The 18,007-nt window shown below is 51.8% G+C and overlaps 1 protein-coding gene across 2 annotated transcripts in view; it reads right to left on the bottom strand.

Annotated features, from left to right (window-relative positions):
• Window positions 1-12,696: 12,696 nt before the first annotated feature.
• The window catches only part of scarb1 (scavenger receptor class B, member 1), a 104,832-nt gene continuing 99,521 nt past the window's right edge, over window positions 12,697-18,007 (bottom strand). The window contains exon 12 of one of the 2 annotated variants that reach the window (XM_038798057.1): window positions 12,697-14,368. In XM_038798057.1, the coding sequence (XP_038653985.1) occupies window positions 14,357-14,368 (12 nt within the window). In that variant the 3' untranslated portion in view covers window positions 12,697-14,356. Of the gene's footprint in view, window positions 14,789-18,007 lie in introns of both variants that reach the window. The other variant, XM_038797967.1, reaches the window with a different exon arrangement.

The raw sequence follows: 18,007 nt of genomic DNA, 5'->3' as shown, positions 1-18,007 counted from the left end.
GACCCTCTGACAGTGCGGCGCTCCCTCAGTACTGACCTTCTGACAGTGCGGCACTCCCTCAGTACTGACCATCTGACAGTGCGGCACTCCCTCAGTTCTGACCCTCTGACAGTGCTGCACTCCCTCAGTACTGACCCTCTGACAGTGCAGCAATCCCCCAGTAGTGACCTTCTGACAGTGCGGCACTCCCTCAGTACTGACCCTCTGACAGTGCGGCAGTCCGTCAGTACTGACTCTCGGACAGTGCAGCACTCCCTCAGTACTGACCCTCTGACAGTGCGGCGCTCCCTCAGTACTGACCCTCTGACAGTGCGGCACTCCCTCAGTACTGACCCTCTGACAGTGCAGCACTCCCTCAGTACTGACCCTCTGACAGTGCGGCACTCCCTCAGTACTGACCCTCTGACAGTGCGGCACTCCCTCAGTACTGACCCTCTCACAATGCGGCACTCCCTCAGCACTGACCCTCTGACAGTGCAGCACTCCCTCAGTACTGACCCTCTGACAGTGCGGCACTCCCTCAGTACTGACCCTCTCACAATGCGGCACTCCCTCAGTACTGACCCTCTGACAGTGCAGCAATCCCCCAGTACTGACCTTCTGACAGTGCGGCACTCCCTCAGTACTGACCCTCTGACAGTGCTGCACTCCCTCAGTACTGACCCTCTGACAGTGCAGCAATCCCCCAGTACTGACCTTCTGACAGTGCAGCTCTCCCTCAGTACTGACCCTCTGACAATGCGGCACTCCCTCAGTACTGACCCTCTGACAGTGCGGCACTCCCTCAGTACTGACCCTCTGACAGTGCGGCACTCACTCAGTACTGACCCCCTGACAGTGCGGCACTCCCTCAGTACTGACCCTCTGACAGTGCGGCACTCCCTCAGTACTGACCCTCTGACAGTGTGGCACTCCCTCAGTACTGACCCTCTGACAGTGCAGCACTCCCTCAGTACTGACCCACTGACAGTGCGGCAGTCCGTCAGTACTGACTCTCGGACAGTGCAGCACTCCCTCAGTACTGACCCTCTGACAGTGCGGCGCTCCCTCAGTACTGACCCTCTGACAGTGCGGCACTCCCTCAGTACTGACCCTCTGACAGTGCGGCACTCCCTCAATACTAACCCTCTGACAGTGCAGCACTCCCTCAGTACTGACCCTCTGACAGTGCGGCACTCCCTCAATACTAACCCTCTGACAGTGCAGCACTCCCTCAGTACTGACCCTCTGACAGTACAGCACTTCCTCAGTACTGACCCTCTGACAGTGCGGCACTCCCTCAGTACTGACCCTCTGACAGTACAGCACTTCCTCAGTACTGACCCTCTGACAGTGCGGCACTCCCTCAGTACTGACCCTCTGACAGTGCAGCGCTCCCTCAGTACTGACCCTCTCACAGTGCGGCGCTCCCTCAGTACTGACCCTCTGACAGTGCAGCACTCCCTCAGTACTGACCCTCTGACAGTGCGGCACTCCCTCAGTACTGACCCCCTGACAGTGCAGCACTCCCTCAGTACTGACCCTCTGACAGTGCGGCACTCCCTCAGTACTGACCCTCTGACAGTGCGGCACTCCCTCAATACTAACCCTCTGACAGTGCAGCACTCCCTCAGTACTGACCCTCTGACAGTGCAGCACTCCCTCAGTACTGACCCTCTGACAGTGCAGCACTCCCTCAGTACTGACCCTCTGACAGTGAGGCACTCCCTCAGTACTGACCCTCTGACAGTGCGGCACTCCCTCAGTACTGACCCTCTGACAGTGCGGCAGTCCGTCAGTACTGACTCTCGGACAGTGCAGCACTCCCTCAGTACTGACCCTCTGACAGTGCGGCGCTCCCTCAGTACTGACCCTCTGACAGTGCGGCACTCCCTCAGTACTGACCCTCTGACAGTGCAGCACTCCCTCAGTACTGACCCTCTTACAGTGCGGCACTCCCTCAGTACTGACCCTCTGACAGTACAGCACTTCCTCAGTACTGACCCTCTGACAGTGCAGCACTCCCTCAGTACTGACCCTCTGACAGAACAGCACTTCCTCAGTACTGACCCTCTGACAGTGCGGCACTCCCTCAGTACTGACCCTCTGACAGTGCAGCGCTCCCTCAGTACTGACCTTCTGACAGTGCAGCGCTCCCTCAATACTGACCCTCGGACAGTGCGGCACTCCCTCAGTACTGACCCTCTGACAGTGCAGCACTCCTTCAGTACTGACCCTCTGACAGTGCGGCACTCCCTCAGTACTGACCCTCTCACAGTGCGGCTCTCCCTCTGTACTGACCCTCTGACAGTGCGGCGCTCCCTCAGTACTGACCTTCTGACAGTGCGGCACTCCCTCAGTACTGACCATCTGACAGTGCGGCACTCCCTCAGTTCTGACCCTCTGACAGTGCTGCACTCCCTCAGTACTGACCCTCTGACAGTGCAGCAATCCCCCAGTAGTGACCTTCTGACAGTGCGGCACTCCCTCAGTACTGACCCTCTGACAGTGCTGCACTCCCTCAGTACTGACCCTCTGACAGTGCAGCAATCCCCCAGTACTGACCTTCTGACAGTGCAGCTCTCCCTCAGTACTGACCCTCTGACAATGCGGCACTCCCTCAGTACTGACCCTCTGACAGTGCGGCACTCCCTCAGTACTGACCCTCTGACAGTGCGGCACTCCCTCAGTACTGACCCCCTGACAGTGCAGCACTCCCTCAGTACTGACCCTCTGACAGTGCGGCACTCCCTCAGTACTGACCCTCTGACAGTGCAGCACTCCCTCAGTACTGACCCTCTGACAGTGCGGCACTCCCTCAATACTAACCCTCTGACAGTGCAGCACTCCCTCAGTACTGACCCTCTGACAGTGCAGCACTCCCTCAGTACTGACCCTCTGACAGTGCGGAACTCCCTCAGTACTGACCCCCTGACAGTGCGGCACTCCCTCAATACTAACCCTCTGACAGTGCAGCACTCCCTCAGTACTGACCCTCTGACAGTGCAGCACTCCCTCAGTACTGACCCTCTGACAGTGCAGCACTCCCTCAGTACTGACCCTCTGACAGTGAGGCACTCCCTCAGTACTGACCCTCTGACAGTGCAGCACTCCCTCAGTACTGACCCCCTGACAGTGCAGCACTCCCTCAGTACTGACCCCCTGACAGTGCAGCACTCCCTCAGTACTGACCCTCTGACAGTGCAGCACTCCCTCAGTACTGACCCTCTGACAGTGCAGCAATCCCCCAGTACTGACCTTCTGACAGTGCAGCTCTCCCTCAGTACTGACCCTCTGACAATGCGGCACTCCCTCAGTACTGACCCTCTGACAGTGCGGCACTCCCTCAGTACTGACCCTCTGACAGTGCGGCACTCCCTCAGTACTGACCCCCTGACAGTGCAGCACTCCCTCAGTACTGACCCTCTGACAGTGCGGCACTCCCTCAGTACTGACCCTCTGACAGTGCAGCACTCCCTCAGTACTGACCCTCTGACAGTGCGGCACTCCCTCAATACTAACCCTCTGACAGTGCAGCACTCCCTCAGTACTGACCCTCTGACAGTGCAGCACTCCCTCAGTACTGACCCTCTGACAGTGCGGAACTCCCTCAGTACTGACCCCCTGACAGTGCGGCACTCCCTCAATACTAACCCTCTGACAGTGCAGCACTCCCTCAGTACTGACCCTCTGACAGTGCAGCACTCCCTCAGTACTGACCCTCTGACAGTGCAGCACTCCCTCAGTACTGACCCTCTGACAGTGAGGCACTCCCTCAGTACTGACCCTCTGACAGTGCAGCACTCCCTCAGTACTGACCCCCTGACAGTGCAGCACTCCCTCAGTACTGACCCCCTGACAGTGCAGCACTCCCTCAGTACTGACCCTCTGACAGTGCGGCGCTCCCTCAGTACTGACCCTCTGACAGTGCGGCACTCCCTCAGTACTGACCCTCTGACAGTACAGCACTTCCTCAGTACTGACCCTCTGACAGTGCGGCACTCCCTCAGTACTGACCCTCTGACAGTGCAGCGCTCCCTCAGTACTGACCCTCTGACAGTGCAGCACTCCCTCAGTACTGACCCTCTGACAGTACCTCACTTCCTCAGTACTGACCCTCTGACAGTGCGGCACTCCCTCAGTACTGACTCTCGGACAGTGCAGCACTCCCTCAGCACTGACCCTCTGACAGTGCAGCGCTCCCTCAGTACTGACCCTCTGACAGTGCAGCACTCCCTCAGTACTGACCCTCTGACAGTACCTCACTTCCTCAGTACTGACCCTCTGACAGTGCGGCATTCCCTCAGTACTGACCCTCTGACAGTGCGGCTCTCCCTCAGTACTGACCCTCTGACAGTACCTCACTTCCTCAGTACTGACCCTCTGACAGTGCGGCACTCCCTCAGTACTGACCCTCTGACAGTGCGGCACTCCCTCAGTACTGACCCTCTGACAGTGCAGCACTCCCTCAGTACTGACCCTCTGACAGGGCGGCACCCCCTCAGTACTGACCCTCTGACAGTGCGGCACTCCCTCAGTACTGACCCTCTGACAGTGCAGCACTCCCTCAGTACTGACCCTCTGACAGTGCGGCACTCCCTCAGTACTGACCCTCTGACAGTGCAGCACTCCCTCAGTACTGACCCTCTGACAGTGCGGCACTCCCTCAATACTAACCCTCTGACAGTGCAGCACTCCCTCAGTACTGACCCTCTGACAGTGCAGCACTCCCTCAGTACTGACCCTCTGACAGTGCGGAACTCCCTCAGTACTGACCCCCTGACAGTGCGGCACTCCCTCAATACTAACCCTCTGACAGTGCAGCACTCCCTCAGTACTGACCCTCTGACAGTGCAGCACTCCCTCAGTACTGACCCTCTGACAGTGCAGCACTCCCTCAGTACTGACCCTCTGACAGTGAGGCACTCCCTCAGTACTGACCCTCTGACAGTGCAGCACTCCCTCAGTACTGACCCCCTGACAGTGCAGCACTCCCTCAGTACTGACCCCCTGACAGTGCAGCACTCCCTCAGTACTGACCCTCTGACAGTGCGGCGCTCCCTCAGTACTGACCCTCTGACAGTGCGGCACTCCCTCAGTACTGACCCTCTGACAGTACAGCACTTCCTCAGTACTGACCCTCTGACAGTGCGGCACTCCCTCAGTACTGACCCTCTGACAGTGCAGCGCTCCCTCAGTACTGACCCTCTGACAGTGCAGCACTCCCTCAGTACTGACCCTCTGACAGTACCTCACTTCCTCAGTACTGACCCTCTGACAGTGCGGCACTCCCTCAGTACTGACTCTCGGACAGTGCAGCACTCCCTCAGCACTGACCCTCTGACAGTGCAGCGCTCCCTCAGTACTGACCCTCTGACAGTGCAGCACTCCCTCAGTACTGACCCTCTGACAGTACCTCACTTCCTCAGTACTGACCCTCTGACAGTGCGGCATTCCCTCAGTACTGACCCTCTGACAGTGCGGCTCTCCCTCAGTACTGACCCTCTGACAGTACCTCACTTCCTCAGTACTGACCCTCTGACAGTGCGGCACTCCCTCAGTACTGACCCTCTGACAGTGCGGCACTCCCTCAGTACTGACCCTCTGACAGTGCAGCACTCCCTCAGTACTGACCCTCTGACAGGGCGGCACCCCCTCAGTACTGACCCTCTGACAGTGCGGCACTCCCTCAGTACTGACCCTCTGACAGTGCGGCACTCCCTCAGTACTGACCCTCTGACAGTGCGGCACTCCCTCAGTACTGACCCTCTGACAGTGCAGCACTCCCTCAGTACTGACCCTCTGACAGTGCGGCACTCCCTCAGTACTGGCCCTCTGACAGTGCGGCACTCCCTCAGTACTGACCCTCTGACAGTGCGGCACTCCCTCAGTACTGACCCTCTGACAGTGCAGCACTTCCTCAGTACTGACCCTCTGACAGTGCGGCACTCCCTCAGCACTGACCCTCTGACAGTGCGGCACTCCCTCAGTACTGACCCTCTGACAGTGCGGCACTCCCTCAGTACTGACCCTCTGACAGTGCAGCGCTCCCTCAGTACTGACCCTCTGACAGTGCAGCACTCCCTCAGTACTGACCCTCTGACATTGCGGCACTCCCTCAGTACTGACCCTCTGACAGTGCGGCACTCCCTCAGTACTGACCCTCTGACAGTGCGGCACTCCCTCAGTGCTGAGGGAGATCAATATTAGTAGAGAAATGTTGCTGTGAAAATTGATGTGATTAAAGGCTGATAAATTCCGAGGGTCTGAGAGTCCGCATCCCAGAATGCTTATTGAGGTGGCTCTGGAGGAGACTTCCGGTGGCGGTTATGAAGGAGTAAGTCGCACGTTTGGTGGCTCCCGCTCTGGTCGGACCTTTGCCCCGGACCTTTTCTGGTTTTAGACGGTGAATTCGAAGGCTGAGGCAATTGGGCACCTTTTCCACGTCTCGGTGTCTGGAGAAAAGAACCAGAAAGCACGAAAAGGCAGAAATATAAAGTTTGCCTCGAGCTGTGTTGAAGTTGCAGCAGGAGGCAGCATGGCCGAGTGCCTGATCCCTGGGGTGTCGGCCCAGCGATCAACGGAGCAGGTGATGCAGGTCATCCAGGCCGGCTTTGCCAAGCTGAAACAGGAATGATTGGGCCTGACTAAAGAATCGATTGAGTGGCCGGAGCACAGGATGGACGCCCAGGATCGGGCGATCCAGAAGGTGGAGAATGCGCTGGCTGAGCAGGAGGAACATCAAACTGCGGTGGAGCTGGAGGTGGGGATGTTGAGGGACCAGCAGAAGGTGGAGGACCAAGAGAACCGGTCCTGACAGCAGAGGGAGCTGAGGGAGCAGGTGCTGGGGCATACGTAGCAGGTATGTTTGAAAAGCTGCTGGAGGAGGGGGCATTACCCCGGCCATTGGAGGTGGTGTTATGGGACCGGCGTTTACAGAACCCCAAACTGTATCATGGAGTTCAACCAACCTCTCCCTTTAATGTATTGTTGCTTTTGAAGCACACGGCTTGGTCTCCAGGTGTGGTATTACAATTATGGACACGTGGGTTTTTAAACACAAAACAATGTTTATTCCATGAACTGAATTTAACCTTTTAAATAAACATTGGATCCCTTAACACCCCTTACTTCAAAGATAACCCCGAAAATAATACAACACTAAATAATCCCTCAAAATGTTCCTTCAAACCTCCAAAAGACTTAACACCTTTAAACAGAAACACATCAGGTTAAAGACATTACTATTATGAGTTTAAATCACCCAAATGATTCAGAGATAGTCTTTCCTGGCAGAGATCACAGCAGATCCAGCTCACTGCAAACACAGACACACCCAAGCTATTTTCTTCAAAACTGAAACTAAAACACTGCAAAATGGCTGAGCTAAAAACCCAGCTCCACCCACACTCTGACATCACTTCAGTAAAATGAGCTGCTACATTTCTTAGAGGTACATTGCTTAAACATCATTTCTTAAAGGTACTCTCACATGACATGGACTGGGCGCATCAGGCGCTTCCCAAGAAGCCACGAGCGGGGGACCCTCCAAGAAATGCATTCTCCGGTGGGCCAAGCGAACGCGAGTTGTAAGTGGGACAACAGCATCCTGCGGGTGTACCAGGAACTGAGCGTGGAGGTGGTGAGGAAGAGGGCAGGCTTTAACCAAGTTAAATCTATCTTCTTCAAGAAGCAGGTGAAGTTCGGCCTGCTGTATCCGGCTCAGCTTTGGGTCACACATGAGGACCAGTATCATTATTTTGAGTCGCTTGAAGACGTACTGGACTTTGCTGAAAGAAAAGGACTGGTGGAGGTCTGAGAACTGTTGAACTTTGAGGCAACTTGTTGGTTGAAAGTGGGCTCTTTTTTTTCTGTTTTAAATTGGTTTTGTCTCCTCTTACTGTTTCGTTTCTGTTTTTGGAGTTTTGTGTAAGGGGAGGGGAAGTTGATTTTCCGTTTTTCGGTTTCTTTTTTTCAGTGGATGTTGGCAACGTTCCCTTTTTGTTATTGATGGAGATGCGCCTGTTTGAGTTTCGGTAGGTGGTGCTTTTTTTCAGTTGGGTGATTGTGTGGGGATTGTGAGATGAGGGAATTTGTTTGTATGAGCAGGAGGGGAGCGAGGGAACAATAGGTGGGAGACTTCTTGGCGCCGGGGGTGTGGGCCACCAAGCTAGCTGGGTGTGCTAGCTCACGGAAGCACAGTGGGGGGTGTGCATATGTTTAGTTTACCAGATGGGTTAGGTTTTCGAGTACCATTGCTGGGGGGGGGGGGAGTGGTTCTGCTGGCAAGGGAGGGACTTTGGTGGAGGGACAGTGAGGAGGTCGGGGGTGGGGGCCGATGTGGGGCGGGCCGATGTGGGGCGGGCCGGAGGAGGTGCGGCGCAGCGGCTGGAGGTGGGCCCAAGAAAGGGGATGGCTGATTGGGGTGGCGGGGGCACTTTGCCCCCCACTAGGCTGATCACCTGGAATATTTTCGGGCTAAATGGCCGGTAAAGAGGGAACGTGTGTTTGCGTACCTGAGGGGACTGAAGGCGGACTTGGTAATGTTGCAGGAGACACATCTTAAAGTAATGGACCAGGTTAGATTGAGGAAAGACTTTGTCAGTCAGGTTTTCCACTCGGAGCTGGACACAAAGACTAGAGGAGTTGTGATTCTGATTAACAAGCGGGTGATATTTGAGGCGGGGAGAATAGTCTCAGATGTGGGAGGTCGATATATCACGGTTAGTGGTTAGCTGCAGTGGTTAGTGGTTAGCTGCAGGGGGATGAAGGTTATGCTGGTCAATGTATACACGCCAAATTGGGATGATGGGGATTTTATAAAGAGGGTGCTAGGGAATACTCCGGACCTGGACTCACATAAGCTGATCATGGGAGGGGATTTCAATAGTTACTTATCCCGGCCTGGATCGGTCATGCTCAAGAATGGGCTGGGTGCCAGCAATGGCAAAGGAGCTGAAAGGATTTATGGAGCAGGTGGGGGGGGGGGGGGGGGGGGTGGATCCATGGAGATTTAGGCAGCCGAGGGCGAAGGAGTTTTGTTTTTACTTCCACGTACATAAGGTGTACTCCCGGATCGACTTCTTTGTCTTGGGTAGGGCTCTATTGGCAGGGTTGGTGGACACAGGGTACTCGGCAATCTCGGACCATGCTCCGCACTGGGTGGACCTGCAGGTGAGTATGGATAGTAAGCAGGGCCCGGAATGGAGGCTGGATGTGGGGCTGTTGGCGGACAAAGCGGTGTGTCAGAGGCTGAGGAATTGCAATGCTGAATTACCTGCAGGTGAATGATAGGGGGGAGGTCTCAGCAGCGGTGGTCTGGGAAGCGCTGAAGGCAGTGGTGAGAGCAGAGTTGATCTCGATCCGGGCTCACAGGGACAGGACGGAGAGGGCAGAGAAAGACCGACTGGTAAAAGAGATTCTACGAGTGGATAGGAGGTACGCGGAGACCCCAGAGGCAGGTTTGTAAGGGAACACCGGAGGCTACAGGTGGAATTTGGCTTGTTAACCACAGGGAGGGCAGTGGGACAGCTCAGAAAGGCGAGGGGGGGGGGGGGGGGGGCGATATGCGAGCACGGTGAGAAGGCCAGTATGAGCTTGCATAGCAGCTCAGACAGAGGGAGGCAGCCAGAGAAATAGGGAAAGTTATTGACGGGGATGGGATTAGTTGGGGACTCGGCGGGGGGTGAGCAAGACCTTTCGGGATTTTTACAGCAGGTTGTATAGGTCAGAACCCCCTGCGGGGCCGGAGGGGATGAGGCACTTCCTGGAGCAGCTGACTTTCCCAAAGGTGGACGGGGAGCTGGTAGAAGGGCTGGGGGCCCCGATCGGGTTGGAAGAGATATTGGAGGGTTTGAAAGCCATGAAATGAATAAATGAATATGAAAAACGCTTATTGTCATGAGTCGGCTTCAATGAACTTACTGTGAAAAGCCCCTAGTCGCCACATTCCGGCGCCTGTTCGGGGAGGCTGTTACGGGAATTGAACCGTGCTGCTGGCCTGCTTTAAAAGCCAGCGATTTAGCCCAGTGAGCTAAACCAGCCCCATGCAGTCAGGTAAGGCCCCAGGACCGAATGGGTACCCAGTTGAGTTCTATAAAAAGTTCTCCGGGATATTGGGACCGGTGCTAATGAAGGTGTTTAATGAGGGTTGGGGAAAGAGGGGTTCTGCCCTTGACGATGTCACAGGCCACGATTTCGCTTATCCTGAAACAGGACAAGGACCCGGAGCTATGTGGGTCTTCCAAGCCAATTTCCCTGTTGAACGTAGACGCCAAACTGTTCGCCAAAATTCTGTCCTCTAGGATTGAAGACTGCGTACCAGACGTTATTGTGGAGGGTCAGACGGGGTTCGTTAAGGATAGGCAGCTGGTGGCCAATGTAAGAAGGCTGTTGAACGTGATCATGATGCCCCGGAGAATAGGGAGGTGTAGGTAGTGGTCGCCATGGATGCGGAGAAAGCTTTTCACTGGGTTGAGTGGGATTATTTATGGGAGATGCTAGAGTGGTTCGGATTTTGGGAGGGGCTTTATTGACTGGGTCAGGTTGCTGTACAGGCTCCTGTGGCAAGTGTACAGACGAACAGGATGACTTTGGACTATTTTAGACTGCACCGGGATCCGTGTTGGGCCCACAATTGTTCACAATTTACATTGATGATTTGGAGTTGGGGACCAAGGGCAATGTGTCCAAGTTTGCAGATGACACTAAGATGAGTGGTAAAGCGAAAAGTGCAGAGGATACTGGAAGTCTGCAGAGGGATTTGGATAGGTTAAGTGAATGGGCTCGGGTCTGGCAGATGGAATACAATGTTGACAAATGTGAGGTTATCCATTTTGGTAGGAATAACAGCAAAAGGGATTATTATTTAAACGATAAAATATTAAAGCATGCCGCTGTTCAGAGAGACTTGGGTGTGCTAGTGCATGAGTCACAGAAGGTTGGTTTGCAAGTGCAACAGGTGATTAAGAAGGCAAATGGAATTTTGTCCTTCATTGCTAGAGGGATGGAGTTTAAGACTAGGGAGGTTATGCTGCAATTGTATAAGGTGTTAGTGAGGCCACACCTGGAGTATTGTGTTCAGTTTTGGTGTCCTTACTTGAGAAAGGACGTACTGGCACTGGAGGGTGTGCAGAGGAGATTCACTAGGTTAATCCCAGAGCTGAAGGGGATGGATTACGAGGAGAGGTTGAGTAGACTGGGACTGTACTCGTTGGAATTTAGAAGGGTGAGGGGGGATCTTATAGAAACATTTAAAATTATGAAGGGAATAGATAGGATAGATGCGGGCAAGTTGTTTCCACTGGCGGGTGACAGCAGAACTAGGGGGCATAGCCTCAAAATAAGGGGAAGTAGATTTAGGACTGAGTTTAGGAGGAACTTCTTCACCCAAATGGTTGTGAATCTATGGAATTCCTTGCCCAGTGAAGCAGTTGAGGCTCCTTCATTACATGTTTTTAAGGTAAAGATAGATAGTTTTTTGAAGAATAAAGGGATTAAGGGTTATGGTGTTCGGGCTGGAAAGTGGAGCTGAGTCCACAAAAGATCAGCCATGATCTAATTGAATGGCGGAGCAGGCTCGAGGGGCCAGATGGCCTACTCCTGCTCCTAGTTGTTATGAGACAGGGCTCCCCCTCTCCCCACTGCTGTTTGCGATGGCTGCAGAGCTACTGCCAATTGCTCTGAGGGCCTTGAGGGGCTGATCCGGGGGGGGGGGGGGGGGGGGGTTGGAGCCAGAGTCTCGCTGAATGCGGACGACCTGCTTTTGTTTCGGATCCAATGGAGGGGATGGGGGAATTCAGCCAGTTTTCGGGGTATAAGCTGAATATGGGGAAGGGCGAGATGTTTGTGGTCCAGGCGAGAGGTCAGGAGAGTTAACTGGGGGAATTTGCCGTTCAGAGTGGTAGGGGACAGTTTCAGGTACCTGGGTATCCAAGTGGTGAGGGATTGGGACCGGATACGTAAATTGAACTTGGCCTGGCTGGTGGAGCAGATGAAGGAGGATTTCTGGAGATGGGATGTGCTCCCGTTGTCTCTGGCGGGCAGAGTTCAAACAGTAAAAATAACGGTCCTCCCGAGATTCCTATTCATGGTCGGCGCAGGCTTGGAGGGCCGAACGGCCTGTTTCTGTGCTGTACTTTTCTTTGTTCTGTGTATACAACATTCTGGGGGTTAGCATTGATCAGAAACTGAACTAGACCAGCCACATGAATACTGTGGCTTCCAGGGCTGGTTGAAGGTTAGGAATCCTACGACGAATAACTCACCTCCTGAACCCCCCCCCACCACAAACCTGTCCACCATCTACACGGCACAAGTCAGGAGTGTGAGGGAATACTCTCCACGTACCTGGATGAGCGCAGCTCCAACAACACTCAAGAAGCTCCACACCATCCAGGACAAAGCAGCCCCGCTTGATTGCTCCCCTTCCACAAACATTCAAACCCTCCAGCACCGATGAACAGTGGCAGCCGTGTGTGCCATCCACAAGATGCACTGCCCCTCGGCCCCTCTCCACCCACCCTACCCTCCGCCCCCTCTCCACCCTCCGCCCCCTCTCCACCCTCCGCCCCCTCTCCACCCTCCACAGACTCTTTGGGAGGAGGCCAGGAATTCCCAAAATCCAAAAAATCCCGGCCTTGATGAGTCAGGAACGTAGAGAAGCGGAAATACACCGACTGACGGTTCAAAGAATTACAGAAATTGGACAACATTGAATTCATCTAAAGGTACATTTTTTACCTGGTCAGAGGTTTACTAGTTGCATTTTACAAATATCCTTAACAAGTCAGGTGTTTAGCTAATAGCTACAAAAGTTAAACATAGCAGACATGGAATGTTGACCTATATCCGAGAGGGGGACCTGGATACAAATAGGTCAGTGTTTTATTACAATTAATATTCTCTTAAAGTGCTGTAAAACACACAATGAAAATGGATTAATAATAAGGATGAATTGATGATATTGTAGAACATCCTGGCTGAAACATTGCCATGTTATCAATAGTAGGAATAATGTTGAATGAGTTCTTATCAAGTTGGCAAATGTTCACTTTGACTTATTGAAGTTAATCAGATGGAATGCAAATGCCCCAACTTTGACCTTTCACTATCTGAGAATATTTAATGTTGGAATGAAGTATGAGCTGGTGTACCCAATCAGACTTTGGTGTCAGTCAGAGCTGACTGAAAATAAAATACAACATCTCCAAGGAAACTATTCTCATGCTTGTTTTTAAAAATGTTGTTACATCAGCAACTGAGAGAAAAGTTGTTACTCTGTTGAACGAGCCACTCAGAACTATCAATAACTACAGCCTCAAACATTTCATCAGGTAAAACCTCCCTCAGCTAATTCAACTGTGAAGTAACCCCCTCCAAGTGTGAACCCATGCCCCCTCACCCCACTCAGCTAAACTCCAATCTCGTCTCCCTCGCCCTCCAGCCTCGGATTAGCCCCAGCTCCCCTGCCTCAACTCCAGTTTTTAAATTGGTCAACTCAATTTACTGCCTGCATTTATTGCACATTCAGAGCAAACATATGTTAAAACCTAAAGCTGCCCCTTTTCTGTTTTTGTATTGGTCATCCAAGTGTTTCAAAGTCCTGGTGAAGAACGATGTGTCATTCTGCACAAACAGGGGACTATATTCACTATCAGCAGCCTCTTCGACAGATGTGATCAGACATCACTGAGATAGAAATAAAACAAACACTGAAAAAGTCTTTCTACAATCCTTAACCCTCTGATACAATCTCATAATCCAGATTTAAATTCCTCGTCTGAATTTGAGGGGTCTGAACCTTGGCCCTGAGCTGAATTTCACAAACTCCGTGTCAACTTTATTCCTGAAACTTGAGGTGGGATTTCTAGTTTTTATTCCAGTTTATATTAACAGAACTCCTGTTGCTGGAATTGTGCCAAATTGAAGGAAATAAGCTATTTTTAAAAAGATGTTTTCAGAAAATTTGATAAAAGTGTGCATTAGATGGACAGTGTAACTGCGTTAACCAAATACTAACAAATAATTTATGCTTCAAACATCTCCAAAAGACTCAGCTAACTAATGAATACCAAATCCACCAAGGTGGTTACGTTTTCCACTTTGAATTCCATGATCTGAATGCTGAAATGTTTGCTGTAGTTTGTACAGCGAGCAACCCCAGGCGGACTCACTCCCAGAATCGCCACTGCAACCATCAAATTGGGCAGATTGGTTCAATGTGTGACCTCCTTCAATCCCGCGTGGCGGTAATTAACATTGTGAAATCGATGTCCCTCGCTCGTGGAGAATCAGACCAGGCCGAGGATTCCAGAGGTCTGTCCACCATTGCCTTGGCCATGGGCCGATGCAGCTGTGGAAAGTCTTGGAGTGAAATTTAAACCATGATCTACAAGTCAAAGCAGCGTTAAATGTGACCAGTTAATACTTGATAATTGCAATAATGAAACTTGTAACTGAATAGAACACTAGAATAAAACAATGTCTTGTGTAATCTTTCCCACACAAATGGTCAGCTGTGCTTAGCAGGAGGATTGCATTGTCAATATATTTGCTGATTCTGCAAAGGTTTTAGCTGGCATGAGTTATAATTCAGTGCGTTTGAGAAGGAGGAACATTGGAAAGTATAGGGACAGGCCTTGTAACCACAGCTGTTCCACTTCCTATTCGGATAGTCAAAGATTCCGTACAGTAGATATCAAGCTTGTTCATGCAGCAGATTTTTGGAAAATCCAGGGAGAAGCGGGCAGCCTGCAGAAGTTCTTTCACTCTCATTATCTGTCCTAGAGGTAATTTCTTCGGCAGGAATCTGAATTTTAAAAAGATTATCTGTCAAATTGTAAGAATATTTGAAATGGGAAATGTATATACACAACAGACAACGCACAGGACACAATCCGCATGTAAATATATTTCAACACTGACAACTTCCGGTGGTGGCCATGGAGTGAGTGGTCACACACATGGGGCAGCTCTGGCTTGAAGGTGTTGGTTTGGGCACTTTATACCCACTAGAAGGTAGCTCAGGCAGAAGTGGTAGAGGGAGAAGTTCTCCCCAGGATTGGCATGCCGACTGACTACCAGACCCAGCAAAAAACATTCAAAGACCGGGCTAAGGAACTGGAGGGGACCTGTGGCGCAGGAACATTTGTGAAAATGGTGCAGGGGGGGGAAGGGTCATCGTCAGTGGGAAAGGCCCAGATGGAGCAGTTGATGGGCTTTATCAAGGAGGAATTTTGACAGCAAAGGAAGGAGATGCATGGGGACTGATCGAAGGCCATCGCGAGATCAGTAGCACCTCTGCGAGGGTCAATGGACCAAGTGGAGAACTGCCTGGAGGCACAAGGGGTGAAGATTCGAGGTGGAGACGGTGGTGTCCGGAACGTGTCCTTGGAGGCGGAGGTGGGGCCCTGGGAGACTTATGCAAGTCGCTGAGGGTGAAGATGGATGAGCAAGAAAACAGGTCCAGGCGGCAGAATCTACGGGTTGTAGGGCTGCCAGAAGGTGTGGAAAGAACGAGCACCACAAAATATGTGTCAAGGATGTTGGCGGAGAGAATCTTATAGAAATATATAAAATTATGAAGGGAATAGATAGGATAGATGCGGGCAGGTTGTTCCCACTGGCGGGTGAAAGCAGAACTAGGGGGCATAGCCTCAAAATAAGGGGAAGTAGATTTAGGACTGAGTTTAGGAGGAACTTCTTCACCCAAAGGGTTGTGAATCTATGGAATTCCTCGCCCAGTGAAGCAGTTGAGGCTCCTTCATTAAATGTTTTCAAGATAAAGATAGATAGTTTTTGAAGAATAAAGGGTTATGGTGTTCGGGCCGGAAAGTGGAGCTGAGTCCACAAAAGATCTCATTTACAGGTGCAACAGGTGATTAAGAAGGCAAATGGAATTTTGTCCTTCATTGCTAGAGGGATGGAGTTTAAGACTAGGGAGGTTATGCTGCAATTGTATAAGATGTTAGTGAGGCCACACCTGGAGTATTGTGTTCAGTTTTGGTCTCCTTACTTGAGAAAGGATAGATTCACTAGGTTAATCCCAGAGTTGACGAGGCAACCTTCCCAAATCAATGCCTCGAGTTCAACAATTTCAGATCATACCCACTCCTCCCACTTTGTGGGCAGTGGGTGTTGGTGATGATTGTACTGTTACCATGCACACCTCCTCTAGACCCATCATTTGTTTCTTTATCTGTCCCATCACCACCTGGTTAGGGTTCGGGTTTTGTCTTGTGCTAATATCCCTTTTTTATTAGTTAATCTCTCCCGGCCTCCATCTCATCTCAGACCTTCCTTTTCCTTGCTTAAAAACTGTTACATCCACAATGCTTACTTTCATCTGTTACATCCACAATGTTACATTACTGTTACATCCACAACGTTACATTACTGTTACATCCACAATGTTACATTACTGTTACATCCACAATGTTACATTACTGCTACATCCACAATGTTACATTACTGTTACATCCACAATGTTACATTACTGTTACATCCACAATGTTACATTACTGTTACATCCACAATGTTACATTACTGTTACATCCACAATGTTACATTACTGTTACATCCACAATGTTACATTACTGTTACATCCACAATGTTACATTACTGCTACATCCACAATGTTACATTACTGTTACATCCACAATGTTACATTACTGTTACATCCACAATGTTACATTACTGTTACATCCACAATGTTACATTACTGTTACATCCACAATGTTACATTACTGTTACATCCACAATGCTTACTTTCATACAAGTTACAATCAGGAGACCATTCGGCCCCTCGAGCCTGCTCAATAAGATCATCAATTGATCTGAGTGAAACCTCAACCCCACATTCCTTTTTAAAAAAAATTTACAGTACCCGATTCATTTTTTCCAATTGAGGGGCAATTTAGTGTGGCCAATCCCCCTACCCTGCACATCTTTGGGTTGTGGGGGCGAAACCCACGCAAACACGGGGAGAATGTGCAAACTCCACACGGACAGTGACCGAGAGCCGGGATCGAACCTGGGACCTCACCGCTGTGATGCAACAATGCTAACCACTGCGCCACCATGCTGCCCTGGGACCTCGGCGCCATGAGGCAGCAGGGCTAACCACTGCGCCACCCTGCTGCCCAATTCCACATTCCTGCCAAGCCCACGATAAACTTTCACCCCTGGCAGTGCAACCTGGGCACATGGGGAGGGTCTGGGGCAGGGGCCAACCGTCCCTATTGCTGTCCATCCTGGGGCCTCCAATGGCCTGGGTGATCCCCCGGGAGCCCTTACGCCTGGTACAGTTTGTGTGGACCAGTATTGAATGTGGCTGACTGTGGCCCCCTGGAGGGGCCAGTAGATCGCGGGTAAGTAGGCCTCAAGTACATTTCAGGTTCAAGTCCGCCAGAGAGGCTTTGCCCCACCGACTATGGGGGGGGATCCCTAATCCTGACGCCTCGCGGTATTTGGGTAGATCCCGCGAGAGTTTGCGGCTGTCGGGAAGCCTACGGATCAACAGCCACGTTGCGCTCCCATTGGTCGATCACGTCCAAGAGACTCCAGGATGGCATGTTGCCTCTCTGGTGCCAGGGTCCAGGATGTCTCCAAACGGGTAGCGGGCATCCTGAAGGGGGAGGGCAAACAGGCAGAGGTCGTGGTACATATTGGTACTAACGACATAGGCAGGAAGGGGGCTGAGGTCCTGCAGCAGGAGCTCAGGGAGCTCGGCAGAAAGTTAAAAGACAGGACCTCTGGGGTTGTAATCTCAGGATTACTCCCTGTGCCACGTGCCAGTGAGGCTGGAAATAGGAAGATAGAGCAGCTAAACACGTGGCTAAACAGCTGGTGTAGGAGGGAGGGTTTCCGTTATCTGGACCACTGGGAGCTCTTCCGGGGCAGGTGTGACCTGTATAAGAAGGACGGGTTGCATCTAAACTGGAGAGGCATAAATATCCTGGCCGCGAGGTTTGCTAGTGACACACGGGAGGGTTTAAACTAGTATGGCAGGGGGGTGGGTACCGGAGCA

This window comes from Scyliorhinus canicula, chromosome 1 (assembly GCF_902713615.1).
Source record: "Scyliorhinus canicula chromosome 1, sScyCan1.1, whole genome shotgun sequence".
Taxonomy (NCBI): Eukaryota; Metazoa; Chordata; class Chondrichthyes; order Carcharhiniformes; family Scyliorhinidae; genus Scyliorhinus; species Scyliorhinus canicula.
Note: the sequence above shows the minus strand (reverse complement) of the source record. Positions and strands in the feature narration are given on the sequence as shown.